This window comes from Hylaeus anthracinus, unplaced genomic scaffold (genome assembly GCF_026225885.1).
Source record: "Hylaeus anthracinus isolate JK02 unplaced genomic scaffold, UHH_iyHylAnth1.0_haploid 11997, whole genome shotgun sequence".
In the NCBI taxonomy this organism is placed as follows: Eukaryota; Metazoa; Arthropoda; class Insecta; order Hymenoptera; family Colletidae; genus Hylaeus; species Hylaeus anthracinus.
The window spans coordinates 5,309,064-5,326,315 of NW_026534344.1; the positions used below are offsets into that span (position 1 = coordinate 5,309,064).

The 17,252-nt window shown below is 30.7% G+C and overlaps 3 protein-coding genes and 1 long non-coding RNA gene across 8 annotated transcripts in view; 3 read left to right on the top strand and 1 right to left on the bottom strand.

Annotated features, from left to right (window-relative positions):
• Window positions 1–1,396, bottom strand: part of LOC128889874 (uncharacterized) — a 172,548-nt gene extending 171,152 nt beyond the window's left edge. For both annotated transcript variants that reach the window (XR_008460508.1, XR_008460507.1), the window contains exon 1: window positions 1,292–1,396. This is a non-coding gene — a long non-coding RNA (uncharacterized LOC128889874). The remainder of the gene's footprint in view (window positions 1–1,291) is intronic.
• Window positions 1,388–4,542, top strand: LOC128889846 (uncharacterized). 4 transcript variants are annotated; one of them, XM_054147867.1, is made up of 4 exons: window positions 1,388–1,810; window positions 2,434–2,613; window positions 2,807–2,988; window positions 3,049–4,542. In XM_054147867.1, the coding sequence occupies exons 1-4, from the start codon at window positions 1,790–1,792 to the stop codon at window positions 4,178–4,180; spliced, it is 1,515 nt and encodes a 504-aa protein (XP_054003842.1). In that variant the 5' UTR covers window positions 1,388–1,789; the 3' UTR covers window positions 4,181–4,542. The 4 variants fall into 4 exon arrangements, with proteins under 4 accessions (XP_054003842.1, XP_054003843.1, XP_054003845.1 ...); XM_054147868.1 differs by having other exon boundaries at window positions 1,389–2,055; XM_054147870.1 differs by lacking the exon at window positions 2,434–2,613 and having other exon boundaries at window positions 1,391–2,055.
• A 547-nt stretch (window positions 4,543–5,089) lies between these two features.
• LOC128889850 (eukaryotic initiation factor 4A-I) lies at window positions 5,090–9,416 on the top strand. The gene is made up of 8 exons (XM_054147873.1): window positions 5,090–5,168; window positions 6,109–6,226; window positions 6,429–6,576; window positions 6,647–6,756; window positions 6,837–7,112; window positions 7,257–7,708; window positions 7,827–8,020; window positions 9,121–9,416. Exons 1-7 carry the CDS (start codon window positions 5,146–5,148, stop codon window positions 7,969–7,971), a joined length of 1,272 nt encoding a protein of 423 aa, XP_054003848.1. The 5' UTR covers window positions 5,090–5,145; the 3' UTR covers window positions 7,972–8,020; window positions 9,121–9,416.
• A 534-nt stretch (window positions 9,417–9,950) lies between these two features.
• LOC128889852 (bifunctional peptidase and arginyl-hydroxylase JMJD5) lies at window positions 9,951–14,513 on the top strand. The gene is made up of 8 exons (XM_054147876.1): window positions 9,951–11,122; window positions 12,031–12,170; window positions 12,520–12,664; window positions 12,743–12,911; window positions 13,011–13,175; window positions 13,273–13,490; window positions 13,569–13,721; window positions 13,905–14,513. Exons 2-8 carry the CDS (start codon window positions 12,034–12,036, stop codon window positions 14,160–14,162), a joined length of 1,245 nt encoding a protein of 414 aa, XP_054003851.1. The 5' UTR covers window positions 9,951–11,122; window positions 12,031–12,033; the 3' UTR covers window positions 14,163–14,513.
• Window positions 14,514–17,252: the final 2,739 nt, after the last annotated feature.

A 17,252-nucleotide genomic window follows, 5' to 3' on the forward strand; every position in this document is an offset into this window, starting at 1 on the left:
GAGCACTCTGCATTATCGGCCGAGCACTCTGCATTATCGACAGAGCAATCTACATTACCGACAGAGCACTCTACATTACCGACAGAGCACTCTGCATTACCGACAGAGCACTCGACATTACCGACCGTGTATATGAATACGCACTAGCTCTAGATATAATTGCTTAAAAGTATGGGAAAATGCAATGAAAAGCATGAAATAATTCCTAGTTAATGTATATGAATGCGCACTAGATCCAGATATAGATGCTTAAAAGTATGAGAAAATGTACTGAGAAGTGTGATATAATTTCTAGTTACATTCGACTTTTGCCGACAGAATAATCTGCATTATCGACAGAGTAATCTGCATTATCGACAGAGTAATCTGCATTATCGACTGATTAATCTGCATTATCGACTGATTAATCTGCATTATCGACAGAGCACTCTGCATTACCGGCAGAGCACTTTACATTATCGACAGAGTAAGCTAATCTACATTACCGACCGAGCAATCTGCATTACCGACCGAGCACTCTGCATTATCGGCCGAGCACTCTGCATTATCGACAGAGCACTCGACATTACCGACCGAGCAATCTACATTACCGACAGAGCACTCTGCATTACCGACAGAGCACTCTGCATTACCGGCATAGCACTCTGCATTACCGACCGAGCACTCGGCATTATCGGCCGAGCAATCTACATTACCGACAGAGCAATCTGCATTATCGGCCGCATTAGAGTGCTCGGATAATGCAGATTGCTCTGTCGATAATGCATATTGTTCTGTCGGTAATGTAGAGTGCTCTGTTGGTAATGTAGAGTGCTCTGTCGGTAATGTAGAGTGCTCTGTCGGTAATGTAGAGTGCTCAGTCGATAATGCAGGTTGCTCTGCCGGCATCGTAGAATGCTCGGTCGATAATGACGATCACTCTGCTGGTAATGCTGAGTGCTCGGTCGATAATGCAGATTGCTCTGTCGGTAAAGTAGAGTGCACATCCGACAGTGCCGATTACGCTGTCGGTAATGTAGAATGCTCGGTCGATAATGCCGATTACTCTGTCGGTAATGTAGAGTGCTCGGTCGATAATGCAGATTCATATACATTAACTAGAAATTATTTTATACTTTTCACTGTACCGTTTTTGAAGTCGATTAAATTTTTTTTCCAAAAAATTATTTTATTGCGTTAAAATTTGTTTGAATTTATTCAACAAAAATATTATAGAAAAGGAAGGAAATATAATCAATTTAATGCATTTCTATTTTATCTCTGCAATGTTGACAATTAAATACAATATTACCTGTTATGTGTTACCAGAAATTTCAGTCGAAATTCCGAACGTTGAAATAACAGTTCGAACCATCGTGTCATCGCGTCGCAACTGCGCGAATCGATTACGTAGAATCCTTAACATACAAGAACACAAATTTAAAATCATGTTTGCAATTAATATATATTTGTACCCTATCTGAGGAACAAATCAATGTGAATAATCTCGAAAAAGACGATAGTCTAACGCGAGAAGACATATTGCCACAATACGAGTTGATATACAGGGTGCCCCAAAAATGTTGTAACACCTTGAAAGGGATGGTTCAGGGGGTGATTTGAAACAACTTTTTCCTTAGCGAAAATGTTGTCCGAGGCTTCGTTGAGGAGAAAAGGAGAAAAGGAGAAAGGAATTTAAGCATACAAAATGTGGATATTTACTTCTTGAAAGCATTGCGCATTTAAAAAAGGAACGCATGCGTGATGTGTTAATGAATATCAAAAAAAAATCCCACTAAACATCAAAATAATGGACGAATCAGAATCAAATGTTGGTTTTTATCAATTTCCACACATTATAATCGCACTGATGTTTCCATTTTTTATCACTGCAAAAATTTCTAACCTCTTTTAACTATCCGTACATAATTTCTGTAATGAAACTACATCGAATTTAACAAAGAATATAGTTGATAATATCACGATAAGTGTTTCCGGTTTATAAGTTTTTTAAACAGTTCACAAAGTTTAACTAGAAACTGCGCCTAATCCAGACTACAAATTCAATATTCCACAGTAAATATAAAATTTATTTCTATAAAGTTATATTTACAAGATGAGACCTACATTGATTTACAACTGTTAGCATTTCATTTTTGAAACTTTTGAATTTTTATATGTACAAAAATTACCAGTATATGAATATGATATTTTATACAAACTGTTACAGCTGTATTAGAATAAAGAGTGAATACAAAAAATATAATTATTCATTATTTCTATAATTATTATATTGAATAATTACAACATTATATTATTATTGTATTTTGCATTTACAAGTGTTTGTTATTTCCTGTAAAAATATTTTGCTTCTCAAAATAAAATCTTGTAATACAATATAATAGATGTTTATTAATGGTTAATATAAACTAAAATTTCATTTCACAATTTTAGATAAAAATGCGAGGTATTAAAAGAATATTTGTTTTTTGCATATTAACAACAATTTTACCAGTAATACTTCTTGTAACACCCTTATATTTACGTCACCATTTCTATGCTAATGTAGCATACACTGTAACCGAATCTGATATTTTGGAAATCACTGATAAAATTTCTACAATATTTTGTTCTGTAAGTCTAGTTAATAGGAACGAGTATTTATTATGTAATTAATATTATTACATATTTAATTGCATAATTAAAATTCAATATTTGATATAAATGAAATACTCTTTTTGTTTTAGATGATGCAATAGTTAGAGTTAAAAAAGTTATGTATATGCAATTTTTGAAATATAAATTAATACTGTTATCATTTATACAGGAACATACTTTACAAATGAATAGAACATTTAACGCATTTCAAATGTCACAAAATCCAGAAAGAACTCCGTATAAAAAACATATACGTCTTAAAAAGAGTATGACTTTACCAGATGATACATTAGAATATTGGGGATTTTATCTTCTAGAAGGATCAAGCGTAGCACTTTCTGTTTGTTCAAGGTATTTGTTGCTAGTTCTTATAATACTAATTGTTTTCATATTTAACGAATGTTTATACAGGTTTCAAGGAGCTTCTATACTACTCGTAAAAGGAGAGCATAATTTACGAACTTGCGGTATGTTGGAACACAATAACAATGAGCAAATTGTAGAAAATGTGTTTTTGCCAGAAGCAGAACGTCAAGTTAAAGTAATGTTTAAAACCGATTTTGAAGAAGCTATTTCTAACAATAGCATTGTTCAAGTTAACAAAAATGTATTACATAATGTAGAAGATAAATTGTTGGAAAATGTTACTGTAGGAGATACTGATATAGACATTATGTATGCTGATACACATATAAAAAATAAAGAGATTCATAAAGAGGAACAAAACAATTATGTTGCTCAACAAAATAAAGGATCATTGGAAGAAAAAATTATATATACTGCAAGAAAATTGAGGCACCCCAAACAAAAGCAATATAGAAAATTTATGAAAGAAAATAGAAAAAATTTATTGCAATCTTTGAAAAAAGAACAGGACTGGGATATACAAGAAAGAAAATTCAATTTAAAAATAGCCGATGAAGATAACATTAAACAAAAACTAAAAATGAACGATAAAGTGTTAAACAAAAAAATTAAAAGAAGCCTGGAACTTGTTGAAGCACCACTCCTACTCGATCAAGGCATTAAACATGGTGGAAATGCTATTCAAAATATAACAAATGCCAATGACGATTCTTCTATATCTAGCTTTGAAAATGAGTTACTTAGATGTTATGGTGGTTCAATTCTAGTGGCACAGGAATTTGCACCTTCTGAACAATGCATTAATATCACGTATTTACTTAATGGAAAACATATGCAAACAATTCAAAACATTGAACAAAGTGGTTATTATTATTATATTTTTTACAGTGATAATGATATTGTATCGAATGATGTACATGCGATATTTGATATTTATAAACCTATTTTGCAATTTGAAAATGTAACAAAGTCTTGTACAAATCAAACAAAATGTTCTTTTCCAGTAGATTTATTATCTTCTCACAAAGTAATAGTTGAAGTACCCACTATGGATGGTATAGAATACAGAATAGACGATGTTGGTTTACTCTTATCAATCTGTCACCCACGCATGGAAGTATATATATTTTTTCCTATAGCAGTATTATTCTGTATTCTTACTTGTGCTTTTATGTAATTCTATTTTAATATAAGAAGAGATTGCATTTATCACATACTATGTATGCAAGAAACAAATGTAAAATATCATATGTACATATATTCTATGAGATAATGTAGAATGTTTTGTAGAATATGTATAATATTGTAGAATAATAATGTATATTTGACCAATTTTGTACTTATAAGGCATAAGGTATTGATAGAAGTTATGATACAATAATGACCATTTTATGATTGAATTTAAGTATGCTTAATTACATTCCATGGTCTAAATTTTAATAATTTAGACTTAGCATATCTTGCTTTTTAAAATTATAGATCAAGTTATATTTATGTACATATAATTAAAGAATAAAATGTTATATTTCTTACATAGATTATTAGAGTTATTTTACTTTTAGATTTCCCTACTGAATTAAAATGTATAAATAAATGTTTTTTAACATTTACATCTATTAAAAAGCATAAAATAAACATTTTTAAATTTGCACAAAATACTTAAAATACATTTCTATACAACATTGTACGGAATCACGTGTTATAGTAATGCAAGAAATAAAAAGGAGAGGTATGAACATCGTTAATAGAGTACAGAAACGTACAGATTAATTCAAGAGAATTAAAAGTAGAAATAAACGTTTGGCCATGCTCAATTATGTGTTTGCATTTGCCTCACATACCCCACTAAAAACTCGCAAAGGATTATGGGTAATTGACGCACTTCCCTTATGCGCAATAACCATTTTTAAAGGGAAATATCGTGAAACTCAACGAATTACGAGAAAGTGGACGCATACGTGTAAAAGCTTGTAACCTGAAGTCTTTGATTACCGTTTTTAGTGCATCCAACGAGTCGAATTATTTGGATAGGTTACTGAAATTTTCAAAACCGTTCGCAGCGCCATAGTGTGGCACTTACTAGAATATTCCTTGTGACGCAATAGGAACTCGTCCTTTCCGTCGACCTACCGTGAGTGAAACATGTCGCATACGTTTGAGCGAAGGTAAGTTCAGTTTTTCACATGTAATCGCTAAAAATGTTTGCTTTCTCGTGTTTTGCAAATTCTTCGTTTACCTTGTGTTTCTCCAAATCTCTTGTAGTGCAAAATCGAACGTTTACAGTCAACGGTATATTCTTAAAAAATAGTGCCGAAATCGACGACTGCATGGACATGAGACTGACAACATGGCGTGCATTCGTTTTTGTCACATTGTTCGAAGAACTAAAATCAATCCTCGTGTCTCTATAAACATTTATAATTTCTGTGTCGTTATGACGTAGTTTCCAGAATTAATTGTTTATTAAATATCCAGGCCAAATGTATTTCAATTTTGATTAAAAAAAAAAAAACAGCACATTACTCCGACTTGCAAACACGTTTTATTTTATAGATTGGAAATTACGTAATAAAAGATGAATTTTTATAGAAATTCCGCGAGAGAAACAAAACGAAAATGTAGAACTTGAAATACCGTACGAAATTCTCAATGTAGATCTTTCTCTTTAATTGAAACGCGCCTTACCCGTTCAGGCATCCTTTCGCGTGAGTCACTGTCAATGCATGTATCAAATCGTCGATGAATTCATTATCATACCTCTTTAACGGTTTCTCATACGGAGCACACGGTTATGCCCATAAAAAATTATTTGTTATTAAATTAAAGCTAGAAATATTTTGATGTTAAGTACACTAGAAATTTTATAATGATGAATTATATCTTTCAAGGTCGTTGACGTGATAATAATTTTTATTTGATAGAATTCTGCATTTGTTGTGACATTGCACGCTTATACAATGCATAAATAAGCAATAAAGATTTAAATAGCAATGTACTTTTATTAGAAGAGTAGAATATGATCAGTAAAATATAAATTATATACTTTATCGTTAAATATTATGAAATATTTCAAAATTGTATTGCTTTATTTTATTTACATTCCAGAAGCGATGACGAATGGCAAGAGGACTCCAAAAATGGTCCTAGTGAAAGTGAAGAGTTGTCGCATGATGGCCCTTCCGGCATGGATCCGGATGGGATCATTGAGTCCAACTGGGAAGTTGTAAGTAAATTTTGTGTTCTGATTAAACAAAATGTAAATGATTTACAATTTTTGTTTTAATTATCAATGTTTACTGCTTCTATACTTTATTTGAAAAGAAAGTAGTGTTTCTGATCACAAACAATAATACAACTATGTTGAATGGTAATCTTTGATTCGCCTAATGCATTGCACTTGATGAATTTCTTTGTATTTAAATTAGGTCGTAGACAACTTTGATGAAATGCACTTAAAGGAAGAGTTACTGCGTGGTATTTACGCCTATGGCTTTGAAAAACCATCTGCAATTCAGCAACGTGCCATTCTTCCGTGTATAAAAGGACATGATGTAATTGCACAAGCACAATCAGGTATAAAAATTGAAGAATACATTTCTTTTTAAGGAAAAGCTTAACTCCTAATCCATGTAATGTTTAATAGGAACTGGGAAGACTGCTACATTTTCCATTTCCATTCTACAACAAATTGATACCAGTCTCAAGGAATGTCAAGCCTTGATCCTAGCGCCGACTCGCGAACTTGCTCAACAGGTACATAGTTATTCATTTGTAGAAATAATTGGTACCTATATAAAGCAAATGAAGTTTCATCCAAGGTATTTCGTTTCTAGATTCAAAAAGTTGTTATCGCTTTGGGAGATTTTATGCACGCAGAATGCCACGCGTGCATTGGCGGTACCAATGTACGTGAAGATATGCGGAAATTGGATCAAGGTGTTCACATAGTAGTCGGAACACCGGGTAGAGTTTACGATATGATTAGTCGACGAGCATTGCGGGCCACCGGTATCAAACTGTTTGTACTGGACGAGGCCGACGAAATGCTCTCTCGTGGTTTCAAGGATCAAATTCACGATGTATTCAAATTATTACCTCACGAAGTGCAGGTACGAAGAATTCGTAACCCAATATTTGACTTCAGCAATGAAACTTGGTTTCTAACGAAGTAATCTCGAAATATAAAACATACTTACATACTTACAACTTACTTAAAGTTTCATGATATAATGTAAGAAATCTTTACTTTTCAGGTCATACTGTTGTCTGCTACCATGCCATCAGATGTCTTGGACGTATCAACATGTTTCATGCGAAATCCGATTCGTATTTTGGTTAAAAGGGAAGAGCTCACGTTGGAGGGTATTAAACAGTTCTTCATCTATGTCGAACGCGAAGATTGGAAATTTGAGACTCTTTGCGACTTATACGATACCTTGAGTATTACGCAGGCAGTTATTTTCTGCAATACCCGGCGCAAAGTAGATTGGTTAACGGAGAATATGCACAGCAAGGACTTTACGGTCTCCGCCATGCATGGAGATATGGAACAAAAGGAACGAGACCTCATCATGAGACAGTTCAGAACCGGATCATCTCGTGTCCTCATAACTACTGACTTATTAGCACGTGGTATCGACGTTCAACAGGTCTCACTCGTCATCAACTATGATTTACCTTCCAATCGTGAAAATTACATTCACAGGTGAGTGTGCCATTATTTTAAATGTATCATGATACTTGACAATTATTGTTAAGAAACAATAACTATCATTAAATGTAATGTACCCGTAGAAATAAAAATGCTTTGAATTGTGTTACAGAATCGGACGAGGTGGTCGTTTCGGCCGCAAAGGAGTGGCTATTAACTTCGTAACTGAGGACGACAAACGGGCCTTGAAGGATATTGAACATTTCTATAACACTATGATTCTTGAAATGCCATTGAATGTCGCAGATTTAATTTAAATCTGGCTATTGGCTATAATTCATTATAATTAAAAAAAAAGAAATAAAAGTAAGTGAAATACGGAGCTCTCAGCTGATCTCTCATGGTGTGTGAGTATATATAGAGTGAGTTGGTGAACTATAATCGCTTATGTAAACGCGATTTACCAAAATATTCCAACGTTCTCATCTCAATTTCATTCTATAACAGTAGATTACAGGAATAGTTATTTGCTACACTAGAGAAATTAATACTATTACATTATAATTAATACATTTATCATTACGGATACTACTATACCACTATTTCTACCACTATTGCTTTTATTGTTATTACCGTTACTGGTGTATACTCTTACGCTTTTTTCTCATTCTATATTTATTATTACTCCTTTATCCCGCTATTTCTACTATAGAACTATCGATATTCGCTGATAACCCTATCACTATAACTATAAATACCGAAATTGCTGTAATTTCAGATTAGTAGCATTAATATTACATTAATAATACAATCTTTGTGGTTATTACTAGTGCAAGGCGATAAAGAAAAAAGCGTGAAGCGAGGGATTTCAGCCAATACGTTTCTTTACCTCTTGCTCTCCCAAAGTCGGAAATTTTATATTGTCTAGATGCACCCACTATTTTATTATCCCCCGTGTCGTAATTTTGTTATGAATTTCAAGTCTTTTATTTTGACTCATCTCATTTCACCTACTTTGCTGCGCGCCTTCTTCAATTGGATGATTCATTTCATATTCCGTAGTCCTTCAACGCTTCTACAACCGCGATTACAACGTGTTTGTCTAGGCAGAGGTTTAGTTGGGTATTGGAAGGGGTACTTTAATCACAAACGTTGTCGAAGGAGATGTACATTCAAACTTAGATGATATGAATTTGTGTATATCCCAAATCCCAAGTACATACCTTCATTAAGAAATAAAGTGTTTGACCTTTTAATTGTGGTTTTTGTTATTACATTCATTAATTATGCTCGATGTCAAATACATATTACTGTAATTTCATAATGATAACCCGAAGAAATAAACCAAAAAATGGTATACAAACTAATGCATTAAATTATCATCACCAGATCAGATCGGAAACAAGTTATACGAACTGCACATGTTATCGAGGAAGTTCTCACAGTTTCTTTATTTGTATTTACAGGCAATTTTGAGCGGTCCAGAAATGAAGGAGATATTTTCGAAAATAATTACCAAATTGCATGATTCGGTCTAGAAGTTTTGTAAATCAATTAAGTTTTTAATTTCTTCTAATTGGTGGGTTAATAATAATAATCAATTTATTTATATGCTTGCATAAATTATTCTGAATGATTATGGAACATTTCGTATAATTTTATATCTTGTTAATAAAACGAACTATGAAAATACGTTTCACCTCCTTGGTGTGTATTTATGTGTTTCATTGGGAATAAAATATTAGTGCTTAGTATTGTGAGATTTTTTGTGTTTGATTTTTGAAACAATATATTGAAAAAACATAACTAACGGGTTCTTCGCATGTTCATTCAAGGCTTTTTGTAACTCTTAAACAAAACATCTACTTCCAAAATTATTATTAAAACTTTCCCGTAATATGTATACATTTAAAAACTGCTCGAATTTCTGAAAAATGTTTTGTAGTAAATTATGTATATATGGCAAATGATTTCTTAATGAGTGAGCCATTGCGAGACTATTTTATTTATCTATCCATTATAAAATATGTGTGAGCGAATCAGACTCGTACAGCCGACATAACAAATGTATCATTCGCACATATTCATTACACCATTGCTTCACAAGTCTATGTTTGTTTTAAATTCGCATTTACTTACATAGGGTATTATGGATTAAATATATTGATGTACACATTATACTTTGAAATGTGAAATTTCTCTTTTAACTGAAAACGCGTTGAATAAGTATGTAACCATATTTCAAATATAATCAGTACAGTAACATTAATAATAAAGCATCATATAAAGTTAATTAATCTGCCATGCATTTAATAGCTACAATGAATATTTGTTTGTACATGAATTTTATATAATTTATATTTTTTACTTCTGCTTTTAACATTTTTAATTTAATCGTGAACTGATAATTTCAACTTTTAGAAATTGATGTTTTCGGAATTAAAACGTGATTACACCAATTAATATCAAACCATGCAAATATTGTGCTTTATGTATATGCATTGTGTTAGTGGTAGTAAATTGCAAATTATTGTAACATTAGTGTTGTTGTGACATTACTGTTAAGTGATGTTCAAAAATTGGAATATGATAATTTATGTAAATGAAATATTACGGTGAAATCTAATTTTATCTGACTTGTCAAATAAAGTGTAAGCAAAATAACTAACTTTTCGTTTATTGATTTTTATGTTTCGAATTTCATGGATGTACATTGTATTCTTTTAAATCTAGATTTAAATATCATTCAATTACACAAAGTTATGACTATAACATCTAAATTCTGTTAATATATTTTTGCAAGAAAAGTTTGGATTTTTAACGTAATTTATCATTTCTATGATTAAATAAATTTGTATCGAATATACTTTCAAAAAGTACATATAATGTTGGCGAATTTGGAATGATATAAATTACAATATGTTATACAAATCAGATTTTAACTTTACAGGCTTACGTCGAGTGAGACTACAAAAATATATTGACATAAAAAAAGTTGAACCACAAAGGGTTATTAGGAGATAAACATTTTTTGTATGAGATTGAACTGGATTGAACTCTTAGGGAGTGTTACCCAAAGAGTATTAGAAGAGTATTCTAATACTCTTTGGTGTTGCCAACCAGTACAGAACAGAACAGTGCTCTCATCAGGTATAATTTAGGAGATTGGTCAAGCATTATAGTGATAGGGATTTTAGACGAATCGATTGCTTGTGGAAAGATATCCCTCTAGTGGCAAGCATGGGAGATATAGGAGTTCATTGAGAATGCACAGTGAGAATAGGAACCTGAAAGATCCAAGAGTCCGCCTCTATAAAAATACCGTGTCTGTGTTTTTATGTCTCACAAACTCAGATGCAACACTGATTTGCGGTAGTTAACCTGTTAATTTAGTTTTAAACGATGTATTTGTACATTCTACGAATTACTGTTCCATAATTACAACGAAGTGTTCAATTAGTGTATCAGGTAAAAACATAATAATATATCCATACTATGTAAATAATTAGTCGTACTGTTTATACATATTAATTGAAGAATTTGTTTGTGTAAACAAAGCACAAGTATATATAAAACTGTCAATTAATATCTTTTTACAACAAGCGATTAACTAAGTAAATTAATTATTGAGATGTTAGCTTTTATCTTTTTATTGTAATTTTTGCAGGTTAGATCGAGAAAATGTATTTAATATATTGTATTTACATTTGTATAATTACTTGCTTAATAATAGTTACAAGAATATGTTTTATAATATTTTGTACTCATAAGACAGAACAAAAAACAGTTCGAGTTCATCCTGTTAAAACAGTAATAATATTAGGATCTGGTGGACACACTGCAGAAATGATACGAATTCTTCAGTGTTTAAATTTTGAAAATTACTCACCAAGAATATATGTGTACGCTGAATCAGATACAATGAGTAGAGAAAAAGTGGAGAGCTTAGAAATGAATAATACAGACTATAAAATAATGAAAATTCGTAGAAGCAGAAACATTCATCAGCCATATTATAGATCTTTCTTTTCTACTATTTATGCAACTTTAGAGTCAATTCCACTTTTATGGAGAGAATGCCCAGATTTACTTCTGTGCAATGGCCCAGGCACTTGTGTTCCCTTATGTATCATAACGTTTCTCTTTAAAGTATTCTATGTGAAACAAACTATTATAGTATTTGTTGAAAGTTTTTGCAGAGTTAAAACATTATCTTTAAGTGGGAAAATTTTGTATTATATAGCTGATTATCTATTTGTACAGTGGCCATATTTAAGCAAACCAATGTATAAGAGAACAATTTATATATGAGTAAAATAATTTGAATACATATTTTTTAACTTATTTTTTATTTATAATACCTATGTCATTTTTAGAAAATGCATAATTCCATGTGCATTTCCAAACTTATTCCATGGGACTTGATAGAAAATTCACAGAATTGTTTACCCGTGGAAATGAAAATACATTTAACAGCAATAATAACCAGATTAAAAAGCTTCAATGAAAACAAAATGTAAATATAAGTTTTTGGGTATTATAGAAATTTATTATAATATTTAAATGCAAAAGATAATTATAAACAGGACTTTTCAATATCTCCTTTAAATTTAAGGATAAAGTGTAATATATGGAATAAAACTAAAATATGATTAATTAATAAATATAATAAACATTTTTTTCTTCTAAGATTATTTGGTACTGTTGTTAATATTGATTATTTACAGTATGTTTTTTATAGAAATAGTTTATGATTTAGTGTTTCACCTTAAATGTTATTAGTCAAAATCAAGTACCCAATTATTGTACACAGATATTTTTTTGGAAACTATAACTTCAATAATTTTCAATTTTTATCACATAAGGGATTTATCAAAAAAGTGGGTAGAAAGTTCATTAATTCTAATTGAAGCTTGCCTGGACAGAACATGGGAAATATTAAATTCAGGTTATTGGCAGTCTGTTCCAATAAACCATCGATACTGTTATTCATTATGTACAATTTTGAAGGTATTAGACACCATGTATTTTCTTAAATACATACTCCAACATACATTTTAAGAGAACAATGAATGTTACACATTTTAGACAATATTACTGGAGTTTCAATATGACGACCATGAGGTCACAAAAAATATTAATTTATTAAAAGTAATGGTTCAAGAAATTGATAAAGGTATTTTGTTGGGAGCACCACTTCCAAATATGCCTTGTTTATTACCAACAATTGCTGCAAAGTTAAATAAATGTTGCACTTGTAAGTATGGTAATAAAGGATGGAATCAACATTATAAATTTACTTGTAAAACTGTTACATTATATGTTAGCACTGCTATCTTTAATGTTATTTTTTTAGCAAAATCTCTGGAAACATCGACTTTAAAAGAATTGGTTATTAATTCTGAAAATCTGCTTGATTCTACACTTTCTGGATTCAGTGAAATTTGTTGCTACAATGAACCATCAATGGAGTTGTTTTATAGAGAAATATTTATGCCAAAAGTTCCAGCACTATTGAAAGGTAATATAATTTTACTAATTTATTATTATTTTTATATTATTTATATATATTATCCATATTTACTTTAGGAATGAATGTATGTGATTTGTAACTATAGGTTGCATTAAACACTGGAAAGCTTTAGAGCGATGGCAAGATTTGAATTATTTAAGTAGCATAGCAGGCAATCGAACAGTACCTATTGAGATTGGATCACGTTATACTAATGATGATTGGACACAACAGCTTCTTAGTTTTTCTGAATTTTTACAAAAACATATATTAGAAAAACGTAATGAAGTTGGTTATTTGGCACAACATCAACTTTTTGAACAGGTAAAATTTTTTATTTTTGTTTAATTTATAATCTATTTAATTGGAATTTAAGTAATAAATATATAATAATGATTCCAGATTCCTGAATTGAAAGATGATTTTATGGTACCTGAATATTGCAGTTTTACAGATAATGATGAAGTGGAATCACCAGACATAAATGCTTGGTTTGGACCTAGTGGAACTGTTTCTCCTTTGCATTTCGATCCAAAAAATAATCTTTTATGTCAAGTATGATAATTCATTCTTTACTACATACTAAAAGTCCATAAATATGAACATTGATTACATTGAGCAATATTATTTAAAAAAAATCATTTTTTAGATATAAATTATTTTTCATTTATAGTTTCAAATATATTTGATATATGTCATGGTAATTATATAATATTATTGCATTTCGTCAACTTTTAGGTATTTGGGTATAAAAGGATCATTTTATATCATCCAAAGGATTCACCTAATTTATATCCATATGATACAAGGTTGCTTAACAACACTGCACAAGTAGATCCTATGAATCCAAATTACAATACGTGGCCGAATTTTATTAAAGCTAAAGGTTTAGTTGGTTATTTGAAACCAGGGGAAATGTTGTACATTCCTCCAACATGGTGGCATCATGTGACATCCTTAACTCCAAGTTTTTCAATCAGCTTTTGGTGGGCTTAAGTGCAATATAAACATTGATTTACTTTAAAGTATTAATTTCAGTCAATATTTGTATGTAAATATTTGTATAACATGAGTTAATCCTTTATAAATATTACAATTTTATGAATACTGATTTTCAAAGTCAACTCATTATGAAGATCATTGCTTGTAAATTGTACTTTTTCACAGTATTTCACATTGTAATAAATATTGCCTATCAATAAAGACCGAAATCCCATCTTATGATATCTTAATTGAACTTTATATAATAATATAAAGTAATGGTATTTTGACTTTACAAATAAATTTATAATAACTATGAACACAGTGACTGAGTGTATAATTATATATATAAATTAAGAAATCTTATTTATTATTCTTATTTATTATACAAAGAACCAATTTTGTGTACGTCCAATAGTTAATTAATAAACAATTTAACAAATAACAATATTACCATCCTAGGCAAAAAAAATTAAACATTGTTAGGCACATTTCAAGGATTTAAATAAAGTGTGTATATGTAAATCACCAAAGCGGTTGCATTACAAAAGCGTCCATGAGAATAAAACATAATGCTATAAATAACATCTGACCTACGTTTTCAGTATGGAGTGTAGAAAATATACGTATACGTAAAGTCTGTCAAACGAAATACACAGTTTATTATTTGGGAATGACGACAGAGGAAGCATTTTCACCAATCATTAGGCTCCAGGTAATAATGCGTGCAAATAATACCACAAAGAATGTGTTTGGGTTTCAATATCGTATTTTACTTAATACATTTTAAACATTTCCTTTCTATTTTGGTCACACATTAAAGTAAATAATTGTTTTATTTTTCGAAACAATGTATCACGTTAGTAATATTTAATGAATAATAATTTTGACACATATTTCAACAAAGTTTAATTTCGTGGGTAATGGAGCCTAAAAGTTTATATTTTTACGTGGACTGCCGTATCAAAGACGTGTTGACTTCATTTTTCTAAAAGTGGCTAGCAAAATTATCTAACAAAATAATATAGCGTGTCATTTTTCGAGTCAAAAAGCTTGTGTTGTAATATTGGCGACACTCCAGTACTTAAGAATTTCATAATTATTTTCAGAAAGACTGCATAACTAACATATCGTTATCTTGTCCGGTAAAACTCATAAATAATACTCGATAAAAAAGTTAAAATATTAATAAGAAATATTTATATGGACGTATAAATGTAATTAATTTTATATAAGCGAAAAGGTAAAAATTTTGTTGTACACAGTTTGCGAAAATAGAATACGAATTGAAATAGATCAGCATGTGTTGAATTAGTCTTTATGTTAGCCGCAATGCCGTGTTGATAGAAACGTGTAATCCGATTTAAATAAAATATTAACAGTTTTAAATCCCAAAGTTTTTAGCTTAAAAATGACCTTATATCCTTGTTATATCCTTAATTTAAAACTCATATAGCTGTGTTATGAATGTATTAACGCTAATAAATGATAACTTATTTACTTATTTATAATTTTTTTTTAACCCATCATAATACAAATTTAATTATAACTCATGTTACTTCTGCATATGCCTCTTACAATACAAGGACACAGAGAATTGTTTGCACATTGTATTATTAATGTCATTAACACAGTGTCAAGGTAAGCTGTTTAAAAGTTACATATTGTACAATACGAGCGTTACAATAGTGGACAGTTTGTTATATTATCGATGCCTTTGAAAACGAAAAGGTATTCTTTAAGAGTATTTTGTAAAATGTTAATATTTAGAAGTTTGAATAAACCATTTTACATTACAGATTAAAAGTTTTAATATAAAGTAACAATACTTTTCAAACGCCCCTTAAATCTATGCTACCACCGAATCCAAGCATGCACGAATTACGCGATGGGGGGTCCAGCAGGGGCTGTAAATACTAATTAAATATTTGGCTCCTCAAATACTAAAATAGATATTTATAAACACTTGAAAGAAAAATTATTTCCGGGGCACCAATGTTATTTTAACGAATTAAATAATTTCTTACAAAATTCTCCTAAGGAATATGCAAGTTATGTATCTAAACTTGAGATGTTTTTATTCAAATTTTATAGAAACATCGATAGGTCTAAGAATGATTTAAATTCAAGAATGGAAATGGTACATTGAAAAGTTATAATTACAGTGCGGATGTTTATACAAATTCGTGTACCTTGACAGATACAGATGAAGAACATAAACTTAAATTAAAGTATGTTTTGTCCTCTAAATGTTGTTACGTGTATTTTAGCATTTATATTTTATATATTTATGCATTTGTACGCATCCTTGTACACATTTGAATATTTACATTTGTTATAAATGGATAAATAACCGCTGTCTGGTTGTAATAAATAATATTAATTCGGGACCGACAAACAGTATGTCTTATTGGTTTCAAATATCTTTGGAACAATTATACATATACGAGTACAAGGTATCGAAATGCTAATTGGTCCTTGGGCAAAAATGACCGTGACATGGCCGGTTTAGAGTATCGAATTTACATCGCTAATTAAATATCTTAAGTTATGGACGCATGACACGTACAAGATTCATTTATTTACTCAATTTTAAGTTATCATTGGTAGGAAAATGCTACCTGGTCCTTGGGTAAAAATGAACGCGAATGCGGGTTTAGAATATCTAACTTACATCGTTATTCATATACCTTAAATTATGGTTACATAACTTATAGCACAAGATTCATTTCTTTATCCAATTTTAAGTTACGAACGGTTGCAAAATTCAAGATTCATTTATGTATTCAATTTCAGGTTCTCGTTCGTAGCAAAATGCTAATTGGTCCTTGGACAATACTGAGCGTGACACGCCTGATTTAGAATATCGAACTTACATCGCTAATTAAATACCTTAAGTTATGATCGCACGACATGTACAAGATTCGTTTATTCGTCCAATTTCAAGCTATCATCGAACCCTCTCAAACCTGTCTCTCTCAGAAACACTAAACGCCGGACAATGTCCGTCAGCCATATTCATAATTACTCGCGATAACGTTTGCCCCGTTGATAATTTGCGCACGGTTAGAACCCGATTAATCTTACGTGCACTCGTGTTGCGAA